Here is a 25,260-nt window from a genome sequence, read left to right as displayed (position 1 = left end):
TGAGTGCTACTTACTTATGAGCTTTCCTACTCTAGTCCAGGAACAGTCTCTTCCAAAGGTGTTTTGGATTGTGCCAAGGTGCATCATGCAAACTGCATCATCATGAGGTGGCAAGTGACACTTTGCAACTTGACAATCCTATGTCTTGAAAATTTGGCTGCTGACAGGCGGAGTGAGAGGGTTTATGCCACCTAAAATCTGTCCAAGAAAATAAACCACGAATTTAGGCATTTTTGTATGGAGGTCAATGAGTTTTGAATTTGGTTCACAACAAAATGTAATGGTTAGGTTGCAATGAATGCACTGATGTAATACTACTTTATATAGGAGTTGGGCCTGTTTCTTACACGCTTATCTGCCCTCTCATTGGATAGAATGGTCCCACCTAATCTCGCCTCCCCCCGCCTGCCGTCAATGTATTTCCATTAGAGTGGTCACCCGACTATCTTGTCAATATAATGGATAATCTTTGCTGCTCACATGCAACACATTTGGTACTGTATCAACAGTACACCAAAGGAAAAACTACCAAAATATATTTTTGGGGTTGATTTTTCCTTTATTTTATGAGAACCCCTTGTCCGACATCCTCACTGTGAAGTTTGGGCTAGCTAAATGGCTAAGTCGTATCCATTATCAAATATTAAATTAACCCCAATACAAAACAAATGACTTGATCCAATCAGAGTAATTGATTGAAAAAATTCTTAGTTGATTTCCTGCAATCAAACAAAATATTTTGAAATAGTTTTACTTTTGCAAAGTAATTTGTTTTTAGAGATCTTTACAAAACCCTTTCAAACTTTTAGATACTCTAAGACTTAAGCCACAATTGCCGATAGCCCAAGCAGTAGCTTTGAAAACAGACACTTTCATTTTGCGAGAAAACTGTATATAATGATCTACAATAGCCTGCTCCTCTGGCAACTCCCTTCACTGAGATCTGAGTTTTCATCATTAGAAACATTCATTAAGCATGATGTATTATTCAATAAGTGCCATTAAAAACCACTTGAAAGTATTTCAGGAGGTTTTGAATTGTTAGTAGGGAATGAATGTGACCCGTTCCATCTCCTCTCTCCTGCCGTCCATGTCACAGGACACCCCATTGAAGTTTGTCAGAGTGCACAGCACCTCGCCCAGAGAGGCTCTGACGAAAGTCCGGGGGGTCATTGAGATGTACATGACCCTGATGGCCAAGAGCAACGGGCCCGTCGACTGGAACTGTGAGCAAGAGTATGCAGAGGATTACCAAGAATCCACCACTGCCCTCCCCACCCCCACCGCAGGTAGCAGGAGATATAAACTGATAATTATGATAATATCTATTAATATCCATTCTAAGAGATAGGTAGTCGTTTGTATAGTTTTACTGGTGTTTTCAGTCTCCCATAACTACCACATACTTTAGTGATTGTTATTGCCATTTGTCCCCCGTAGTGGTATATTTTATGAGCATAGGCTGGAAAGATCATCTTTCATTTGGATCTGTCAACTTGCATGTTACGAGGAAAATACCTAAATTAACACCAGAAAATCTCGAAAACACACACCTCAAAAATACCTCATGTTAAAAAGCCAGCAATGCTCCAGGAAATTATTAAGAGATTCTGTGTATATGTTTACATTGCTGTTTCAGAAGAAAACATTTAGCCACCCATGATTACTCAAAGCTGTTTTCAGACTGTTCTCTTAGAGCTATTTACCCTAACCATTCCCATGTCCCTGTCCTCTGCCCTAGCTGAACCTGAACCTGAACGCCGGTGTACATGTCCGACAGTGGGTCCGGTAACCCCTGATGTCTCCCTGGTGTCCCACAGCGTATGGAGCAGTCCCCCACAGCCCACCCTCTCCCAACTCACCTCGATTGTGCCTCCCAGGCCGACTCATCCATCCCTGGGTACCAAGGGCGCTGAGCCCCAGGTGTTCCTGGTGAGTTCTGGTACCGTAAGACCCCCCTTCCCCAGGGAGCTGCAGCGGACTGGCCCCGATGGACGTTCACTTGGAGGGGGCAGAGAGGGGGATATACACTGGGACTTTCATCCACCTTCACCCAATGGAACTGAGTCAGATTCGGGACTCTACCAGGCAGTTGCTGACACCCCGTCTGCCACGAATGAACCTTCCCCGTCTTCCCCTCCTAGTCTGGTTCTCCTGGGGACCGTTGGCTCCCATGACGAGACATTTTACTACCCCCAGACTGAGAGGATAAGGGAGACTTCCACAGCCCGACCAGCAGGGAGAGGAGCAGCAGGCTCACCCCACAGTCACTTCTCTGTTGCTGGGGCCAAGCTGATCACACCAGTCCCTTTCCTTTACAAGTTGATTGGCATCACCCCCAGTAGTGATGAGAGCACTGCCTATGTGTTGGCCAAGAGGTCGCTGGATGCCAGGAATTATGGAATACTTCAGGATTGGGTTTCAACACAGACCCCTCAACTAGAGGACACTAGAGAAAAATACCCAAGCACAGAGAGATATTTACATGACTGGAACCCTCCGATTGAAAGCACTACGACCGAAGCATCTCCCGGTTTGAAGATGACAGTGGAGGAGCCAGACAAACTACACACCACTACAGAGGCACACGACCAAGTCATGAAGACTGAGCCAAACCATCCTAGGACATCCTATGAGGAAGTATTCAGCACAGGTAAAGCAAAGCACCCTGTTTAAACTACTTTGTGAATCCCAACGGATTCAAACTACATACAATCAATTTCATAGAGATTAGCAATTTATTTGACTGCACTGGTATTAACCCTCTAGAGTCTAAGCCCTGTCTAAGCATGGGGGGGTCTGTCCTAAATCTGAGAGATATAAAAAGAGCAGGAAATATATATATATATATATATATATAACTATATATATATATATATATATATATATATATATATATATATATATATATATAATGGTGGTAAACCAGGGGGTTTGGTCAAGACGTTTACACAGATCAGACACGGACAGATTAGGATTAGCTCGGTTTCAAGGGTGTGTATTTAAACAATAAATGAAAAGAAAAGGTTAGGTCTCCCCCATGATACCTTCTCTGGGATACAGTCTTCGGGCTCCGGGTCTTGCTCAGTACCTTGGTCTGTCAGGATCTCGTTCGGAATGCCCACTTGGCTAAAGAGGTGGAACAGCTCCCGGGTGATTCCCTTGGATACCACCGGCCGTAGGGGAATGGCCTCGGGATACCGGGTGGAATAATCTACCACCACCAGGATGCACCGCTGTCCTCGTGCTGTTTTTACCAGGGGTTCCACTATGTCCATGCGTTCAAAGGGTATCCCGATGATCGGTAGGGGACCAGTGGGTTTCGGAAGTGTGCTTTTGGGGCAGTGAGTTGACATACATGGCAGCTGTGACAGTAGTCTTCCACGACCCTCCTCATCCTTGGCCAGTGAAACTGGGAGGTGATCCGTTCCCGGGTCTTCTCCATTCCCAGGTGCACCCCCAACCCCTGAAGAACGGTTCCCACGTACCGTTGGGGCAGCAACAATGTAGCTGTCCATCCACCGCTATCACTTGGGCTGCGGCGGCTTTCAAGCTCGGATCCTCCCACTGGGTCGTTCCGAATTGTCCCACCAGTTGGCCCCCAGCGGGTGTCTTGACTGGCCCCTCGAAATCGAGCTGGGCTCCTCCTCCCGTGGTTCCCCGGTGAGGGGGGTGGGTTCTGGCGCCCCCTCCGACTCCGGACCCGTAGATACAGGTTGGTCAACTCTGGGCCACACAGGCGATGGGTCGTCCGTCTCTTCTTCAGCCGGCTCGTATCTTTTTCTTCAGCTCGTGCCCCATAGGGCCGTGAACAGCGGACAATCCCGTCCCACTAGGACAGGTACCGGCAACTCTGGCACTGCACCTATCATCATCTAGCAGCTCCCTTGTGGCGTCATGATGTTGGTCCATATGGTTGGATAACACTTTGTGTCTCCCTACCATATTTGGTCTCCTGGTTCAGCAGGCTCGTGGTTACGAGCGTAACCATACGTAACCATAGAGCTTCCGTGTCGTGTCCGTCAACCATGAATCACCGGGACCATGGGTGCAGTTGATTCATGGTGCACCCAACAGGAGGTGACATAGTTCACTGCGTGACCCACCTCACCTCAGGGACTTGTTGTTGGCATTGACTCCTCTCGAGCCAGGCAATTCCAGGCAATATGCCCCCAGGCGCCACACTCAAATCCCCTCCTTTGGTCTCCATCTATACCTGGGGTCGTCGGTGGCAGGTCGGCCCTACCCCAGCCCTCTCTCCATGGGTTTGCGGTCCTTTGGCCTTGCTGACTGTCGGTTCGGGGTACCCAGCGGTGGGGCTGTCCCTCCGTTCCCTTGAACGGGTCGAGGACTCGGGCTGGCTCCCACTCAGCAGGGCCTGAGTGTTCTGATTCATCTCCACTGCTTCCAGGAGGCCCTCCAAGGTCTGGGGTATTCATAGACTTGCTGCCCTCTTCATGTTGTGAGATAGCGCCCATAGAAGCGATCCAGGACCACTTTGTCGAGGATGGAGAGGATGGATAAGTCGGTTAGGATGCATGCCCTGGTGACGCGCAGTAGGTCTCTCATCTGGGCTCGGGGGATGCATCGGGTACGAACCTCCAGTCTTGGAACAGTTGAGACCGATTGGCCAGGCAGTAACCATAGCGGCTAAGTGTCTCCCGTTTGAGTCTGCCGTAATTAGCCGCCTGTTCGTTGTTCAGGTCCCAATACACTTTTTGGGCATTCCCAGAGAGGAACGGGGCTAGCAGACTTGCCCACTGCGTCCTTGGCCATCCTTCCCGTAGCACTGTCCGTTCAAACGTACAGAGGTATGTTTCAATGTCATCGTCTTCCATTGCTTGATTAAAAACTGGTTGGGATGTGATTCAGGAGACACTCCTCCTTGCAGCTTCCTGATTTCCTCAAGGAGGCGGATGTTTTGTAGTCGCTGTTCCTCCAGCGTTCGTTCCTGAACCGCCTGTTGTGCTTGTTGGGCCCAGACGGACTGAGCTATCAGCTCTTCCATACTGATGCTGGGTAAACGTCAACCATGATCTGACCACGTTATCAGAATGCCCGCATTCTCCACCACTTGTGGCAGACCGGGGGGCTTGGTCAAGAAGTTTATACAGATCAGACACAGACAGAGTAGGATTAGCTCGATTAGCTCGGTTTCAATAAATCAAAAGAAAAGGATATGTCTCCCCCATGAGACCCTCTCCGGGATACCGTCTTCTGGGCTCTGGGTCTTGCTGTATCCTGTCAATCACAAAAACTGAACTCCCTCCTTTTAGCTCGGGCACCGTCTCCAACTATACGGAAGTCACCTTTCTTCCCCCAGTCCCTCTCCTTGTGTGCTGCCCTTCTGGCAGCTTTATGGGACTCGTGCAGCTGGTGAGCAATCAGCCCTTGATTACCCACCAGCTACAATCAGCCCCAATTAGTCCTGGCAGGAGAGCCCGTCAAGACTTGGTACGTCCATCGCCTCGTGATGTAGACTCTGTCTGCCACCAGGCCTCGAGTCTCCCCCTGGTGGCTGACCTGCTGTATGCCACAATAAAAAAACATATCCCCTTATTTTAGTAACTAAACTGTTCCATGTATATTGTACTTACATTCATTTTTTAAATATTGTACCGGGGATCTTCAGATGAGAGAACCTTCTGGAGAACACCATCGTGTTCGTGGGAGTTTCAGCTTTCCACAGACAGGTTAGTGTGCAGGACAAACCATTCGAACGCTACAGACGTTTTTGTGAGAAGACTGATTTGGGGGATTTCTTATGGTCTGACAAACAGCTCTAGCTCGAGCCAACTTTCACAGCAGATGCTGAAGGGCAATGTCGGCTGATGTGGTGGATTGAGATGCAGCCCATGCAAAAAAACTGATATCTAGCTTAAACAGACTAATTGTGATGGGGATTTCCATGGGGCGAGGAACTTGTAGATCAAGGGTTAACCTGATACTTACCTGATACTACCAAATGCTGTGCTATTACCATTTCACCATGTAATATATTTAGAAAACATTTGTGCAGTGACTATAGGACCTAGGCCTTCAGCGGGACCAATAATCTTCCAATATGTTGTATCAAACTCCAAAACAAAAAAAACTTACAGAAAACATAGCATCACTTAATGTGCCTGTCATTATATCTTCTGTAGTCCGACCAATGAGGAGCAATGCTTTTTGATTCCATTATGAATTAATCAAACATGCCTGGCCACGCTTTGGGCTGCAGGGCACGCGCAGAGACAGAAACGGCATAGTCACACGTGACACAGCATAAAATAATGCAACCAGCAAAATAAAAAAACACACTGTTTACACAACCTATGGTAGCCTAAAACCACCATCACACTATCAGAAAGACTGACAACAACAACACCTTCAGCACTCCATGGCGCTGAAGGTGAGACAATTTCGGTCAAAGCCTCATAGACGAGGCTGATAGACAGGCGACAGCAGTCACACACGGCATCAAATAATGTTAGGCCTCATGAAATTATAACAATACAAAAACACAATCATTTATTTTCCAAAATGAATATTAGCTGTTTACTTCCCATTGCAAATATATATTGATCATGTTCATCACACTAAGGGACAGATCGAAATTTACAGAATGACTACCTGGAGGAAAATGGGAGAGGGTCATGCTTTTCAGGGCGAGGAGAGGAGTTCGTATTTTTTCAATTGATGAAATTTCAATATTTCTCAGAAATAGAACTAGTTGCTAATTTAGGATGTACATAACGATATGTGTATGATTACCGCCCCCTCATCTCTGATTCTCCGCTGGGAGCGCAATATCAATTTCAATATTGTGGTCTCAACCAAATGATCCATAGCCTATAGGCTGTGAAGTGCCTGCTTGGATAAACACAGAATACGTTTATATTTCTAAAATAGCTGCTGGAATGGTGTCAATATAATTAGTCTGCATTACACACTGCAATGGATATTCCAAACCTGAGCCCCGGCCTGCTCTGCTCTTGCTGATCAACAACATTTGTGTGTTGCTTAACCAATGGCTGTGCTGTTTAAGGCTACAGTGGCAGTTCAGGAGGAAAGTCAAAGGTTTCTTCAGAAAATAGGCCTTATCCAAAAACGCACCATCTTGTGGGCGGACTAGCCTATAGCCCATGTTCTGTTCAGTTTGAGACGGAGAGCGCGAAGATAAGGAAGACTAGAGGTCAACTTTGATAGCTTGCTACTACTGTAATTGATGTGATGAAAAACAAAATACAGCATTTATTGCCCATTATGTGTCATTCAGATTTATTGACCTCACAATAAGCCAGATTCTTACATTATGGTGCTGAAACTTGAACCTACTCTGTCTGGGGTGGAAAGCAGGCCTAACTTTTGAAAGTACCATGCTTGTATTCCTAATAACGTCTCAGATATAATTATTTGTAAACGGGGGCAGATTCGTTGTAAACAAGACACACTGATTTGGCATTGGAGAAATATGATAAGAGGAACACACAGGCCTATCTCTGTCCATACTTAGCCTGTCATTTTTGTAATTTGTGTGTCAGCTAATATGTAAAATGACATAGAACAACATGACATTTTTATAAAAGGCATTTCTTTTCTCAGACCTGCAAATACGATGATAGAGTCATGCAATGCTTTTACTATAAAGGAGATCTTTCCACCCCTATTCTTGTTCACGGTGGTCTGCGAATACACAATCTTCTGGCCTGTAGCCCTGTGCACGTCAACATTCCTGTGTTGCCATAAAATGCTTAGAGGACGAAGAACAGTTTCTAAAACTGCATATCTAAGGCTCTGGTCTGTTCAGGAAGTGAGGGTAAACGGTAGACATGTTCTCTGCTATGCACTTTGTTTTCATTATTATTTTGGGTATAGGGGTCACTAGTTTTTTTTCAAGCATTCAGGGAGGGCCATCCATTTTCATTTCACATCCGATTTTCTCCATGTATCCTTCACTCCCTAACCAGTGATCGGAAGTTCATGTTCAGCAATTTTTCATTGCTTTCAAAGAGATAACTAATAACAAGTGAGTTGCAAAAAAAAAAACAACTGTGCCACTCACTAGATGAAGATCATTTGCAAATTAAGTTTGAAAGAGTGTGAAAGTTAATCTTGAAAAGGGTGTTGCTAGCAAATGAGTAACATCCACCTTGAATTTGATAACAGCTGCTGCAGCTGCTATCGCCATTGTCACTCTACTACAACACAAGCTAACTAACGTTACTAGTATTAGCATGAGAAAACTACTGCTTGCGCCACTGATTGTTTTTTCTTGCGCTCTCAGTAGTGACCTGTCTAAGCCTTTAAGAAGGCCTAGACACATCTCTTTTTTTAAACTGTCCCACCCATTGCAAGTCAAAATGTGATTGGTTCACTCCACAATCACCCCAAGATTCACCTCTAATACAGTTGAATCAAAGACAGTACAGTATGAAGCTAAAACTGCTTCTACAATAGAATCTCCGATCACACTTGTAGACAATGTTATGGCGATGTTGGCTAGCAAAGCTCCTGCGTACTAGAAACACTTCTACTAAGGTCGTCTCATGTGCAAAGGCACTCCTTCGATATCAAGTTGTTTTGCATGAAAATGAAAAATGTGTCAGTTTGTTGCTTTCATGAGGTTGGAGTAATAACATGTTTAACTACTTAAGACATTGGCTCGAATCTAGGTTGTGCCTTTAGATTGATAAAATGTAAAGCTAAGGAATCATTTTTCACATCCATCATTGACTTCTCAAAGCCCAAACCCCGCCCTTTGGTTGGTTTCGCTCGCAAAGGCCTTCTGTCCAGCTTCTGAAGGCCTAGCCAATGGCTAGCTGAGCTAGCTAGATATTTCTACGCAGAGACCACCAAAGAAAATCGTGATTGGATATTTTTTCTCTTCAGTATTAACCCTTCTCTTTCCAACACAAACTGAAGAGATGACATCAGAAGATCATCAAAAGCATCGTAAAGATGATATATAAATGACAACATTTTAGTTTGAATTGAATAAATGCCTAGATGGCACTCATGGTTCCCCACTGCACTTTGTACCATCAAATAATTGCCCTTGAGCTTTGAATAAAGATTCAGTCTCCAAACAATGGCTCATGCTCTTCCTCATTCTCCCTCAGATATCCTGTCAGAGAGGACAGCTGCAGATGATGCTCCTATTTCAGAAAGGTCCAGTGAAGGCTCAGTGAAGGAATTCCGGCATGGGAAAACTGGTCATTCCGATCTAAGCATCTCCTACCAGACAGCCTTTATCATTGCAGCAGTGTGCAGCGGACCAGTCCTGATCATTACCCTATTCTGTCTCAGTGAGAAGAAGGTAAGATGGATCACACACTGAACAAGATATGCATTTGTTGGTCACAGATACTTTAAAAAAAGTAGGGGCATAGATAAGAAAACCAGTCAGTATCTGGTGTGACCACCATTGGCATCATGCAACGCGACACATATCCTTCGCATAAAGTTGATTGTGGCCTGTGGAATGTTGTCCCACTCCTGGCAATAGCTGTGCGAAATTGCTGGATATTGGCGGGAACTGGAACACTGTCGTACACGTCAATCCAGAGCATCCCAAACATGCTCAATGGGTGACGTGTCTGGTGAGTATGCAGGCCATGGACTGAAGGATTTTCAGCTTCCAGGAATTGTGTTCAGACCTTTGCAACATGGGGCCATGCATTATCATGCAGAAACACAAGGTGTTGTCGGCGGATTAATGGCAAGACAATGGGCCTCAGGATCTCATCACGCTATCTTTGTGCATACAAATTTGGCATCGATAAAATGTAATTGTGTTCATTGTCCATAGTTAATGCCTACTCATACCATTACCCCAACGTCGTTGGCAGTACATCCAATCGACCTCACAACCGCAGACCACACGTAACCACGCCAGCCCAGGACCTGTACATCCTGCTTCTTAAGGGTGGGCTTATTTCAGGCAAAGTGAGGGCAATGTGGAGCCGATGAGCAAAAAGGTGCATTGGCACAATATGGGCAGTTTACATGGGTCTAATGTTTTAACCCTCATTGGGCCCACATTGTGCCAACATTGTGCCAATGTGGGCATTGTGTGCTGGCAAACGAGTTGATTATTTCAAGCAAAGTGAGGGCTGCCCTCAAAGGATATGGGCTATCCACACTGGGACACACTGGGGCAATGAGTTGATGAGGAAAGGCACACGGGCCCAATGTGGGCAGCCTACTTGAGGCCAATATTTTAGCCTGCATTGTGTTAATCTGGACATTTTTGCTGGGTTAGTGCTTAATGCAAAGTTAATGAAACACTGAAAACAGCCTGAAGTGATTTCAGTAGCACTTCATTCTGTAATGCTGTGTCAGAGAGTATTTTTGGGGAATTGTACTGTCTTCAAAGAATTCCCTGCCATTGATAACATACAATTGTGTTTGTTGCCCGTACCTTATGCCTGCTCATACCATAACCCCACTGCCACCATGGGGCTCTCTGTTTACCATGTTGACATCAGCAAACCAATCGCCCACACTTCACCATACACCTGGTCTGCAATTGTGAGGCTGGTTGTACGTACTGCCAAATTCTCTAAAACGGCATTGGAGGCAGCTTATGGTAGAGAAATTAACATTCAATTATCTGGCAACAGCTCTAGCGGACATTCCAGCAGTCAGCTTGCCAATTGCACTCTCCCTCAAAACTTGAGACATCTGTTGCATTGTGTTGTGTGACAAAACTGCACAATTTAGAGTGGCCTTTTTTTGTCCCCTGCACAAGGTGCAGAATCATATTCTTGATATGCCACACCTATCAGGTGGATGGATTATCTTCGCAAAGGAGAAATGCTCAATAACAGGGATATAAACAAATTTGTGCCACAAAATGTGAGAGAAATAAGCTTTTTGTGTATGTGGAACATTTCTGGGATCTTTTATTTCAGCTCATGAAACAGGGGACCAACAATTTACATGTTGCGTTTATATTTTTGTTCAGTGGTAGTTTACATCTACCTCTAACAGTGGGGAAAAACTATGCTAACTCTTCCCTCTGATTCCTAAATGAAAATCGAATTACATTTTTTTTTCTTCCAGAGACTCCAAGCACTTATCCACAGTACCAGCATAATTGAAAACCAGAGGTACATTTATTTAATTATATCCTTAAATGTCATGTAAAAATAGAAAACATAATGAACAGTGGAGTCCTTTGAAGGCTATTTACACTAATCAGCGTGGCACTATTGCTAAGCAACGACAACCACAGCACAGACATTATGGCATTGGTGTGCTACAGCTACAGAAATTGTCAGGTGATGGACTCACTGTTTTGGCTCGAGATCATTTGCAACTTATAATGAACTCCAACTCATATCGATTTTTCCTGTAAAGATATCTGGAAACCTACATTATAGGCTATATAAATGTTAGACAACAGCATTTATTGGTATGTTCAGTGTTATCCTAGTGATCCTGGTGTCCATCCCTATGTCCAGATCAATGAATGTATTGTTTCAGATAATTGATTAGGATAAAACTGCAGAAATGGTCTGTTCTGTTGCAACTTATTTTTACATAATGAATATGATACCTCACCCTCACAATGCCATTGTCTAGTCTGCACTGAAATCTAACCTGTGTATAACATGGTCCACAGGGCATGCAGCAGCATTGAGGACATTGAGCTACAATATTGTAAAGCCAAGGATTGAGAGAGCTGGTAAGAGCCGCTACCCTACCTTCCCACTTCTTCAGTGAGAGTGAAATGCAAAATGATTTTTGGATGTCATTAGAGAAGATCTGAAGAGTTTCACTCCAAAACGCTATATATCCATTTTCATAGACATCGGTAAATTAGGTTTTATTGTTTAATGGTTTAATTTCAAAGAGACAAATAATGTTTTTTTGCTAAATGCTATCCATCAAAATTAACAAAATATATATTTTTTGATACATCCACAAATGATACTTAAAAAGGGTGGGAAAAAAGATTCAATACAGAAATATGAGATCTGTATGTAAAACATTTACATTTTACATTTTGAGAGTTTGGGACGATAAGTTCTGAACCCATATTGGTTTGAATGGTGCTGGAAATGTTTATGTTGTATTCTTTTGAACTTAACAACATGAATTGGGGTATTTAGAGTACCATATACATAGAGAACATTGAACGGAAGAAGGCAATGTCAATAAGTAAATTTGGATAAAAATGCAGAAATTTAGCAGATGCTGTTATCCAGAGTGACTACAGTAAGTGCAATGATCTTAAGATAGATCGGTTAGACCACCACTATCACCGTCAAATACACAGGATACAAAATCTATGAATAAAAAAAATTGAGAACAGTTATATTTTACACACACATGGAGGTACGTACACATAGGCAATTATTTCTGACGAAAATGCACAAACGTGAAAATATGTGGAAATAACATCTTGAACCCTTATTCCGCTTCAAGCTCTTAAAATGGCCAGAGTCTGGTTTTGTTTTAAGTCTTTCATTTCAAATGGTATTTATGTGTCTCAATTACTCAAGAAGGGTATCTGGGATTGTGGCCCCATATTTGGGATAGACTGGATCCCTATTGAGATCGGAGAGAAACAGTGTAATACTATTCCTAGGGACCTGTGTTTAGGACAATGATGTCACATGACCTGGATTCTAACTTTTATTTAAAGCTTTGTCAGCCAACTATCCCTTTTCTTTGCGTCAATTGGTCAAGCATCAACCCCAGACAATTAATGTCATTTTTGGTGTAATTCTCTTTCCTACACAATGCTTATAATAAAAGGTTAAAATCTAGGTCATGTCACATGATAGCCCATAACCGGAGGTGTAAAGTAAACTAATTAAAACTACTCTCGTTGCTGTAATTGAGTAGCTTTTCCGAGAACTTGTACTTTTGAGTGTTTTTCAGTAATTGTATTTCTACTTGAGTGTTTGTATTTAAACTCATTTACTTTTACTCTGAGTAACCTCTCTCTATCTCTCTCTCTCTCTCTCTCTCTGTAGGATTGGTTTAACCTGCCAGTAAGAGATCAACAACCACGTAATTCATCAAACAAGAGAAGACATGGAAATTTGGCAACTATTTACCTCTTGTGAAAGTTTTCCATTTTTGTATATAAATATAAAAAAAAATTCTAAAGGTACCTATTTTTATACAAATTAAGTTTATATTGCTTGAAAGATTTAACAGAGAATCATATGCTCTCCAAATTACACAATATCTGCATGCTTCCCTTTTGCTGTCAAAAAGGTTTGAGTGAATTTATCTGTTACACACAGCGTTAACTTGACTCTCAACGACTGTTTGGACAGTTTCATGCACACCACACACACATATTTGATCTTCCATGAAATAGAATGGACCAAACAATCCTCCAAGTTTTGACCTAGTAGCCATCAGCGCAACAGTGCAAGTCAACATTAAACTAAAGGAAGTCTTTCCATGTGACTGAAAGAGTCTCATGACATTGTTCAATGGAGTTGGGCCCCATGAGCCAAAGCAATACAAGGTGTCATCACCCCAAGTGGACAGAGGATGTATTTTTGGAGATCAATAGATTGAATACAAAACAGATTAAATACAAACAGAACACCCATAGTTATTTGTTTTGAGTGTACTCCCTACATGCCATGCAGCATACTATATGAATTTGACTTCTGATATTCTCTTGTTTTATCCCTAGCAAATGAAGAAAAGGATTTCAATATGTCTCTCATGCCATGATGCCAATGAAATTGTGTTATAAAACGGGTCATTTGGATACTGGATGCTGATTGGTTGAGTTAGTTATTCACAATAATCCAAGACAAATGCCAGTTCCATTTTGATTATCATTGTGCATCATAAAACTTTATATCACAGTAAAAAAAGCATCTACACATTATTTCCCTTTACTTCTAGCCTATCAGTTGATTTTCAACAGCGGAGATGTAAACATGCTTGTTTATTGTTGCCTGAAATGTTTTAGACTATAGGATACCTAATCTTACGCTATCAAAGTTAGACAATATCGGCCTACTTCCCTTTTTATTGTGAAAAAGGTTTGAAGGAATTCGTCAGTAATTATTGTATACCAGTGGTCACCAACCTTTTCAGTCAAGATCACTTTGAGTCAAAATGCAAGCACAGATCTACTGCTTGGATTATTTTCAACATAGCTTAAAAAACGTAAGCCTATGCAACATTAACCTATTAAAAACAGTACTGTCGCCGTAAGGTTTGTGTAGTAGGCTATAGGGCCAATACATTATCACTGCATATTGGCTTTGCTTGAATTGCCTTGCCAATTAATTGTTGTTCAGATCATTTAAAATATATATATATATTTGAGGTAGGCTCCATGATCACACCCTGTAATAAATATTTTTCTTTTACTGGGCTGATGGTGCCTGCATCTGATGGTCAGTCTCAGCGGAGGGAGAGCTGCAGACTGAGGGTCCGCCTCTCAACGTCCCTTCGCTCTCCCATTCTTCCACTGACCAAAATGGAACACTGTCTTCCAGCTGATGGCAAAACTCGAGTCACACTGCATTATTCCTGCGTCATGCAAAAATGTATGTTGTTACTCCTATGAACAAAGAAAGTGAAATGTTCCTTGATATTAAAAAAAGACCAAAGCCGCTAATAATAACTAAAAAAGCTTATCAATACACTTCCCTACTCATTCATTAGAGCTCCAGTATTTGTAGTGCAAGTGTTAAATTCCCCAGCAAGAAAATCAAAAATGGTCGCTCAAACAGAAAGGGGAACTTACAAAAAGTCAGTGACAACAACCAAACAAAACAAGTGAGGTTTTAGGAAGGGTTCGGGAAGACACTCATGAGGTTGTCCACAGAAAGTTGACTACTGGGACCTAAAATAAACCCACAATGAGCACCCACTAAATTAGCCCAAGAAGAAGCAAAAACCAAAGAAAATCCACATGAAAACGTAAAGAGGAACCAACCCAAAAAGCGGAGCAAAACTAAAACGGGGACGACCAGATCAAGGCTTGTTTTTCTAGAAATCAGAATAGGGAGCGCCAACTAAAGGTGTTGAGCCTCCGTCTCTCTCAAGAACTTTAACATGAACTCGCTCATAAAAACAGCAGCTCCTTACAGTATTCATTGACAGTCTCTCTCTAGTCATGGTTTTAAACGTTTGGAAATCTCACAGTATCAACTTCACTGTAGCTTTTATTAATGCCTGCTACATTACTGCAGAGAAATCGCAGCAATCCGATTGGCCAGCGGTAGGCCTATAGTGCACTTGATTTGTACCTTCAGACACATGAAATGGTTCCACATTTAAATCGGAACACCGCCTACATAAACGTTTGGTGACCGACTAGAAAAGCCTTAGAAATCAACCAGTCGATTGCAATCGCCCGGTTGGTGACCACTGTTACACACAGTGTTAACTTGACTCTCAAAGACTGTTTGGATGGTGTCATGCACACCACATAACTTTGATCTTCCATGAAATAGAGGATTCTCTGTCACGGAGAAAATATTATAGACGTCAAGAAAGCCAGTCAGTTGATTATTGACAAGTTGTTACAACACAGTGAGGATCAGCTTGATATCTCCCTTTAAATAAAGGACACGCCGTGGCTGCCTTCCAAGCAATACGAACCTCCCCAGAGAGGAGAAACAGGTTAAAAAGGTCAGAGATAGGCTTGGCGATGAAAGGGGTAGCAATGTTAAATAAGAAAGGGTCTAAACCATCTGACCCAGATGGTTTCTTGGGGTCAAGTTTAAGGAGCTCCTTTATCACCTCGGACTCAGTGACTGCCTGCAGGTAGAACATTTGTAGCAGGGCAGGGGAAAAAAGAGGGAGGAGCATCGGGGCTAGTCACATTAGAAGGGGTGAGAGATGAGGAATGTTGGACAGGCAAGGATGCATGGCTAAGTCAAATTGAAATCCTGACTAATGAAGTGGTGATTAAACAGCTCAGCCATGTGCTCCCTGTCAGTAACAACCACAAAATCAACATTAAGGGACATGGGCAGCTCTGAGAAGGAGGGTTTATTCTCCAGGTCTTTAACCGTTCTCCAGAACTTCTTGGGGATAGACCCACAGAGAGAGAATTGCTCCTTAAAGTAACTAACCTGCCGGATACCCTGAGTGCACTTATTTCTTATTTGCCTAAACGAGAGCCAGTCAACCTGAGTGTGTGTGTGTTCCGAGCCTTTAGCCAAATGGAATTCTTGAGGTGGAGTAACTCTGCCAGATCACTGTCGAACTAGGGGCTGAACTTGTTTTTAATTCTCATTTTCTTTATGGGGGTGTTTTTCTTAACAATACCACTGAAAAAAATGCCAGGTCATGAAGGAAGACTTGCTCAATAAAGTTTTTTAGCAAGCTTCTATGACAAATCAGGACATGCCATTTCACTAAGCAGCCGTTACAATCACACAGGCAGTAAAACAGTGATCACTAAAGTTATTACAGAAAAACAAGACTGATATGTCAAGACTGATACGATTATTTGTGAGGATAACATCAAGGAGAGTAACCTTTTCTTGGTGTTTGGAGTCATACCTTGTGGGATTGGTAATAATCTGAGAAAGATTTAGGGAGTCCCATTGCTTTAGGACTTGTTCAGGTGGTTTAAGCATTTCCCAGTTTAGGTCACCTAGCAGAACAAATTCAGTGTTCGTGTAAGGGGCCATGAGAGAGGTTAGGGCATTTAGGATACAGGCCTGTGCTGATGGTGAACAATAGCTTCCAGCAAAAGTCAACAAAGAGCTACTTGAAAGGTTAATGGTTAAAACCAGCTAATCAAATTTTGGGGGGACAGACTTGCTGCAGACGACCGAGCACTGAAGGTGTTCCTTGGTAATGATTGCCACTCTACCACCTTTGGAAGACCTGTCTTGCCGAAAAAGGTTATAACCAGAACGATTAACGACAGTGTTCAAAACACTATTTTTTTAACTATGTCTCAGTAATGACCAACACATCTGAATTGGAGCTGTGAACCCACACTTTCAATTGATCCATTTTAGGTAATAAGCTTCTAGTGTTAACGTGCAGAAAACCCAGGCTTTTACGAGAGCAGAAATCAGTAAATCAGATATCAGAGCACAAGTGAGAATAGGGGCCAGCAACAGTAGATGGGCCAGGGTGTACATGCACATTTCCAGATATCATCAGCAGTAATACAATCAGGGCATGGCAGAGGATAGGGAGAGTTTGGGGTGTTGATTTATGACATTTGAATGTGCATTAGATGGCAACAAGACCATATTGTACAGCAATTTCATCAGGTAAGATGAATACAAAGCTGGCGAGAGGTGGTTAGAACAGGATAGGTGGCCAAGAGTCTGTGTAAGTGTCCTGAGTGTGGGAACAAACATATTCTGTCCCACGGCCGGGTAACCAAGCAAGTTCATAGCCAACAAAGCATACAGGAGTCATGAGGCAAACAACATAAAGCACAATAAAATAAAAAATAGTCAGTGTGCTGGAGGTGAGCGAAAGCTTGGGCGAGAGGGGGGAGAGGGGGGAGTGTGGCGAGGGTTCCTGTACCAGACAGGGGGAGACAGGCCAGGGCAGACGGTGAATAGATCACCAGGTGGAATCCAAGCAGCGGTGCAGCAGGCAATGGGAGTAGGTGTCACACCCACCTGTAAAAATATTTTTTCGGGAGGCAGATTCCTTGTAGAAAATCCAAGCTAGCTAGCTAACGTAGCTAGCAGGTCTTGGTCCACCATTTTTTTCCACGTTGAAAAGGAAGTCATTACCTACCTATAGCTTTTCAGTTTCAGCACATCTCTTCACTTAACCCTTGTGTGGAGTTCATGTTTTTGTTATTCACCCAATGTTCGCAGGTCTGATGGACCCATGACATTATTGGGTTTTTAAAACAATACAGCCATAACAATTTACGTAAAAATACCTAATACTTTGATGTTGACTAATATCAATGGTTAATATTTTCCATTTACAGTACATGTGATTTTTGTAAACAGCAGTCATTATAATCACAACAAGGTTTTCATCACTATTGATGTTTATTGTTTCGATCTGAACAAATTGAAAGGAGTAATTTAACCAACAGTATTTTATGTAAATTACAAATCATCCCCATTGAACACAAATTATGGACGGTCTACACACCACGAGGGACAGAGTTTTACTGTGTGTTGCAAATGTATTTCTTAGACTTTATGCATGTGCACTGTGTCTTCCTGTCCTTCTTGGGCCCACACACATCACAGCGCTTCTTCTTGTTCTTGTTCTTCTTCTTGTTGCTTCCGGCTGCAATCTAGAGTGATGTCAACACTTAGTTCAGGAATTTTACTAACATCTCACTCACATATATAGTTACAGCAGGCCAAGGTAGGAGAGTCAGAAACACACAAATGCAACATCACTCACACATACTTCCGGTATTGGAATTGTTTGTTCTGTGGGTCGGGCGGATTGGGCACCAGCATCCTCCTCCTGAATCCTCCTCGCGATGGCTGCAGAAGTTGAGATCCTTGGGATATGTTGCCTCCTCTGGATTTCTGGTCTTACCGATGCCTTGCCCAGCTCCTCGAGAAAGAGCCGTCTCCACCGGAGCTTCCCTCTGTTCAAATCTGGGCTCAACGCGTTGACAAACGCGTTGTAGTGCGAGATGTCCAAGATGTTGAAGAATATGACAGGTGGCCAGCGTAGGGTTCTTCTTTTGCAGCTGTAGCCAGTCACCAGCTTGTATAAGTTGTCCTCCCCTCCATTTGTAGCATTGAAATCAATTATGATTTCTGTTTTTTAATGTTCCTGGTCACAGATTCTCCCATCCCTATGCAGCGTCCTCATCAGGACCACATTTTTGCCTTTCTTTGGCACGTGGGACACATGGGACGTGTTGGTCGTGGACACAAACTTAGAGGAATTGATAGGCCTGTTCTGTGTATTCGGCAGCTGAAGTGGGAACTTTGGCTTGTTTCTTTTATACTGTTCCTACCATCATCAGCTTCCTCTTGAGGAGCTCCTGCCCCGGTTGTGTGAAGTAAAAGTTATTTCATGTGATGTTGTGGCCATGGAGTCCCTGTCTCATGTCATGGTTTTTCTCAGGGGCTCCTCCTGCTGGCTTCCCTGTATACACTTGCAAGATCCGAGCTGATGAAGCAGCATCACAGGCAACCCAGATCTTGATTCCATATTTGTGGGTTTAGACGGTATATACTGCCTGAAGGGCCAACATTGAGCCCAGGGTGGTAAAACAGGGGAGGCTGGTCCACCAACTTGTCGCACACTGACCTGATTGCAGCTAGCTTGTCTCTCTGCCGCCGAGCTGGTCTGGTGTCTCGGTTATCGAAGTAGATAATCCTGGAAATAATGTGGAGATTTTCCAGAGACATTGTTGCACTGAAAAGTTCTCTGCCAGTTTCTGCATCCCACAGGAATCTGTGGATTCCCCATTGGATCTGAACACACCAGCAAGGATAAGAATCCCACAGTATGCATTTAAACGAGTTTGGTCAATCTCCTTCCATCTCTCCTTCCATCTCTCTCCAAAAACACGCCTTCCCTCCAAATTAGTGCAGTCCAGATTTTCTGGATGGTGTCTGGGATGAACAGTTCAAAATTAGACTTTATGTCCTGCGCATGAGTAACCGCCATCACGGCCCTGGTATCATTCTTATCACATTGGCAGGCATGTCGGGTGGCTCATTCCATGGGCAAGAAGACTATTCAATGTCACAATTTCTGGACATCCATATTTCTCCTCCTGCAGGCTGCTGATGAGCTGGTTGCTGATGGACTGGTCCTGGGGCTGGCTAAGGGTCAATCTTGTCCTCCTGAACTCCATATTTGGGAAAATTCTTCATCTTCCAAAGTGGAGGATGCTCCTTCCACTAGCTTCTCTCTCTTTCTAAGGCCCTCTGAGCAGAGATTATTTTTGCCAAATTGATTGATTGTGGTTAGGAGCCACACATGCAAAGCTATTTTTTAAATGTTTTTTAACAATGTATCGAAATAACATTGTGCCTCATCGCGCAAGACACTACAAAGGGTAAAGAGTGTGAGAAAAGCAGGAGACAGGCAGGTTATTGGTGCATGTTGAAACAGAAGGCCCAGGGAGGAGGAAGACAGAGTGAAGGCACACTTTTTAACTTGTTTTCAGATGTACACAGACTTTTCCACACTTGTATTGCCCTTGGATCCAGTGGACACGAACACCACATGTGTAATAAAAAGGTGTAGGGAGGTGCACAGTGTGTACTCAATTAAAATGTGTTATATTACATGTTCTTCACAGAAAATGAGTCAAGGCCAATGAGTCTCAAGTTGAACAAATAATTCATTGTATAATTTTTCTGTTTGTAAACAGGAAAATGGGTCCCTCAGACCCAAACACCACACAAGGGTTAAGTGCATTTACTTTTGATACTTAAGTATATTTAAAACCAAATACTCTTAGACTCTTTAATCACGTTGTATTTTACTGGGTGACTTTCACTTGAGTCATTTACTATTAAGGTATCTTTACTTTTTCTCTAGTATGACAATTGGGTACTTTTTCCACCACTGCAGTACATTAATACAGTTCACACTCATAAACATTAGCCTACTGGAGTTAGTTTCTTGTATTTACCCAAGTGAGCATGTAGCTAGCTACACCTATGGGCTTTTCAATTGTTCTGTTGTGTGTAATGTGCAGTAGCCTAGATCATATATAGATCATGAATTGGATAACGCCACAATCTTTTGGGCTTGGGCTCATTAAATGTCTTTATTGTAGGGCTCATAAAATGTATTTCATGTATGGCTTATCAGCCTCAGGTAGCATCCGGCTTTTTGATCAAAGCTCTAATCAAATCCAGACACAGGCCTATTTATACGCGTTCTAATTCTTTTGAATGACCCTTCGGGTTTTGATAGGAAATACTGTGTTGTCCAGAAAAAAATAAATGTATTCTCTGGATGGAACATTTGTAAAAATGTTGGCTGATGCCAATGAAAGTATATGCTATAAAATGGGTAATTTGGATATTGGATGCTGATTGGTTGATATGTGTTATTCACGGATTATCCATTTGAATTATTAAGCATTTTAATTATCACTGTGCAACCACTGTCCCACAGCCCAGTCAAGCAATTCATAAACTTTATCTCCACTAATAAACATTTCCTATTACTTCTAGCCTTTCATTTGATTTTCAAAAGCGGGGGTTTGTATAAGCCTTGCTGTCTGCCTCTCCAATCTGTGCAACAATGTTGCAATAGAAATCAAATCAACGTTTATTGCCTTAGTTGAAGTTGTTTGTAGAGCCGTCAAAATGAGGAGTGTTGTACAAAACAATACCATCACTGATTGGATCATCTCTAACCAATCAGAGTATCAAATGCTGCTTTACCCAAGTGTTCTGGCTCTGGCCCAACCCATCAGTTTCTGGGACCAATCAGAACGGTTAGAATGTGTTTGCGTTCTAGAAATCATCAGGGAGGTACTCAGATCTAGCCTCATTGCAGAGAAGAAACATATTGTCCGTGGGTGTGGCATAGCGTTCAGCCAGAGCAAGGAGTTTGGGTAGCAAGCAAACCTCAGCCATGGTTTATTCACAATAATCCACTGGTTCTCATGCATTATTGCTTAAATAACCTCCTCTGTCAGTTTGTATACTTCTGTTTGTGAAGTAAGGGAATACATTTTAAGTTCTGATAATTGATGACTGTGTTGAGAAACTTTTACTAGCATTGGGCTTACACACTTAAATAGAAACTGCAATTCGATTTTCAGTATGTTACCTAAATTCTGAAATGTTTCAATATAACCTGTGCCCTGTAATAAGTGCAATTGAACACCATTGAAGTAATAACCCATGTGTTTCACCATCGGATGATCTTTTATTTCTGAAAAATGTGATCATTACACAATGTATTAGATAATGGTAATCCACACTATCATGTATGTATTAGATAATGGTAAATCCCAAGATCATGTATGTATTAATATTATATAATGGTAAGCCCCTGGATCATATATGTACTACTTTAATTCTGTATAAAATCATAGTAATAATAATAAAAAATGATTGTTAAGATTGACATGGACCTGTTAAATATTTTGACTCTTATGTACAATTGCAGTAAATTGAAGTTGAGGGGCGGTCCATTTATATTGGTCCATTTTTCCTTGCTTTATTGTTTTAGGCCGAAATTCAATCTGATCCGCATTAGATCTGCATTATAGCTCGCTTGAGTCGACATTTAAAGGTCATATCCGATTGATCCGGCATCTGCATTATTTATTGTGAATGCAATCTCTGCAAAAGTGGGAACATTGTCTTTAAAAGCGGCATTATCTACATGAGCAATCAGATTGAATCTTAGTCTTAGTGTCTTAATGCAGAAAGAACATTACAGTGCCTTGCGAAAGTATTCGGCCCCCTTGAACTTTGCGACCTTTTGCCACATTTCAGGCTTCAAACATAAAGATATAAAACTGTATTTTTTGCGAAGAATCAACAACAACGACATTTATTGGATATTTCAAACTTTTTTAACAAATCAAAAACTGACAAATTGGGCGTGCAAAATTATTCAGCCCCTTTACTTTCAGTGCAGCAAACTCTCTCCAGAAGTTCAGTGAGGATCTCTGAATGATCCAATGTTGACCTAAATGACTAATGATGATAAATACAATCCACCTTTGTGTAATCAAGTCTCCGTATAAATGCACCTGCACTGTGATAGTCTCAGAGGTCCGTTAAAAGCGCAGAGAGCATTATGAAGAACAAGGAACACACCCAGGCAGGTCCGAGATACTGTTGTGAAGAAGTTTAAAGCCGGATTTGGATACAAAAAGATACCCCAAGCTTTAAACATCCCAAGGAGCACTGTGCAAGCGAAATATTGAAATGGAAGGAGTATCAGACCACTGCAAATCTACCAAGACCTGGCCGTCCCTCTAAACTTTCAGCTCATACAAGGAGAAGACTGATCGGAGATGCAGCCAAGAGGCCCATGATCACTCTGGATGAACTGCAGAGATCTACAGCTGAGGTGGGAGACTCTGTCCATAGGACAACAATCAGTCGTATATTGCACAAATCTGGCCTTTATGGAAGAGTGGCACGAAGAAAGCCATTTCTTAAAGATATCCATAAAAAGTGTCGTTTAAAGTTTGCCACAAGCCACCTGGGAGACATGTGGAAGAAGGTGCTCTGGTCAGATGAAACCAAAATTGAACTTTTTGGTAACAGTGCAAAACGTTATGTTTGGCGTAAAAGCAACACACCATCCCCACTGTCAAACATGGTGGTGGTAGCATCATGGTTTGGGCCTGCTTTTCTGCAGCAGGGACAGGGAAGATGGTTAAAATTGATGGGAAGATGGATGGAGCCAAATACAGGACCATTCTGGAAGAAAACCTGATGGAGTCTGCAAAAGACCTGAGACTGGGACGGAGATTTGTCTTCCAACAAGACAATGATCCAAAACATAAAGCAAAATCTACAATGGAATGGTTCAACAATAAACATATCCAGGTCCCAGGTGTTAGAATGGCCAAGTCAAAGTCCAGACCTGAATCCAATCGAGAATCTGTGGAAAGAACTGAAAACTGCTGGTCACAAATGCTCTCCATCCAACCTCACTGAGCTCGAGCTGTTTTGCAAGGAGGAATGGGAAAAAATTTCAGTCTCTCGATGTGCAAAACTGATAGAGACATACCCCAAGCGACTTACAGCTGTAATCGCAGCAAAAGGTAGTGCTACAAAGTATTAACTTAAGGGGGCTGAATAATTTTGCACGCCCAATTTTTCTGTTTTTGATTTGTTAAAAAAGTTTGAAATATCCGATAAATGTCGTTCCACTTCATGATTGTGTCCCACTTGTTGTTGATTCTTCACAAAAAAATACAGTTTTCTATCTTTATGTTTGAAGCCTGAAATGGGGCAAAAGGTCGCAAAGTTCAAGGGGGCCGAATACTTTCGCAAGGCACTGCAAATTAAAAGAATCCTCAATACAAGTGGACTTATTAAACTCTCTGGGATATGTGGGATGCTAGCGTCCCACCTGGCCAAAAGCCAGGGAAAAGGCAGAGCTCCAAATTCAAATAAATTACTATAAAAATCAAACTTTCATTAAATCACACATGCAAGATAGCTAATTAAAGCTAAACTTGTTGTGAATCCAGCCAACATGTCAGATTTCAAAAAGGTTTTTCAGTGAAAGCAAACAATGCTATTATCTGAGGATAGCACCTCCGAAAACAAAGAGAGAAACCATATTTCGACCCTGCTGGCGCGACACAAAACGCAGAAATAAAAATATAATTCATGCCTTACCTTTGATGAGCTTCGTTTGTTGGCACTCCAATATGTTCCATAAACATCACAAATGGTCCTTTTGTTCGATTAATTCCGTCCATATATATCTAAAATGTCCATTTATTTGGCGCGTTTGATCCAGAAAAACACCGGTTACAACTTGCTCAACTTTGCCAAAACATTTCAAACTACTTTTGTAATACAACTTTAGGTATTTTTAAACGTAAATAGTCGATAAAATTGAAGACGGGATGATCTGCGTTCAATACAGGAAGAAAACAAACTGAAGCATGCTTTCTGGTCACTCGCCTCTATCTAACAGTACACTTCAAGTGACCCTCCTTCAAGATGGCCGTACTTCTTTATTACACAAAGGAATAACCTCAACCAATTTCTAAAGACTGTTGACATCCAGTGGAAGCTATAGGAACTGCAAGAAGATCACTTAGAAATATGGATTCCCAATGAAATTTCATTGAAAAGAGAGTGACCTCAAAAAAGAAAATCTGAATGGTTTGTCCTCGGGGTTTCACCTGCTAAATAAGTTACTAATAATATGCATATCTTATCTTCTGGGGATGAGTATCAGGCAGTTGAATTTGGGCATGCATTTCATCTGGACGTGAAAATACTGCCCCCTGTCACCAAGAAGTTAATGGTTTTGCAAATCCTATGCAAATGTCATCAAGGTGTAAGATGACTTCAATAATACAAGGAAAGGTTAACTCATTATGAATGTTTTCTCATCTATTTGAATAATTGGCAGTCAAGCACACAGAAAACCGGCAGGATGTGATCAAGTTGCTCTCACTACATTGAACGTTTTTTCAAATATAACCTATATTTACAGTTAAAGTCAGAAGTTACCATACACCTTAGCAAAATACATTTAAACTCAGTTTTCACAATTCCTGACATTTAATCCTAGTACAAATTCCCTGTCTTAGGTCAGTTAGGATCACCACTTTATTTTAAGAATGTGAAATGTCAAAATAATATTAGAGAGAATTGTTCAATTTAGCTTTTATTTTGTAAATCACAT

General features: G+C 42.1%; 1 protein-coding gene across 3 annotated transcripts in view; it reads left to right on the top strand.

Annotated features, from left to right (window-relative positions):
• The window catches only part of LOC118388828 (uncharacterized), a 55,852-nt gene extending 33,859 nt beyond the window's left edge, over positions 1-21,993 (top strand). For all 3 annotated transcript variants that reach the window (XM_052527153.1, XM_052527154.1, XM_052527152.1), the window contains 6 exons: positions 1,100-1,289; positions 1,742-2,653; positions 9,105-9,301; positions 11,050-11,096; positions 11,612-11,674; positions 12,972-21,993. In XM_052527153.1, coding sequence (XP_052383113.1) covers positions 1,100-1,289; positions 1,742-2,653; positions 9,105-9,301; positions 11,050-11,096; positions 11,612-11,666 — 1,401 coding nt within the window. In that variant the 3' untranslated portion in view covers positions 11,667-11,674; positions 12,972-21,993. The remainder of the gene's footprint in view (positions 1-1,099; positions 1,290-1,741; positions 2,654-9,104; positions 9,302-11,049; positions 11,097-11,611; positions 11,675-12,971) is intronic.
• The last annotated feature ends 3,267 nt before the right edge of the window (positions 21,994-25,260 follow it).

This window comes from Oncorhynchus keta, chromosome 10 (assembly GCF_023373465.1).
Source record: "Oncorhynchus keta strain PuntledgeMale-10-30-2019 chromosome 10, Oket_V2, whole genome shotgun sequence".
Lineage (NCBI taxonomy): Eukaryota > Metazoa > Chordata > Actinopteri > Salmoniformes > Salmonidae > Oncorhynchus > Oncorhynchus keta.
This window is presented reverse-complemented; position numbering and strand designations above follow the sequence as displayed.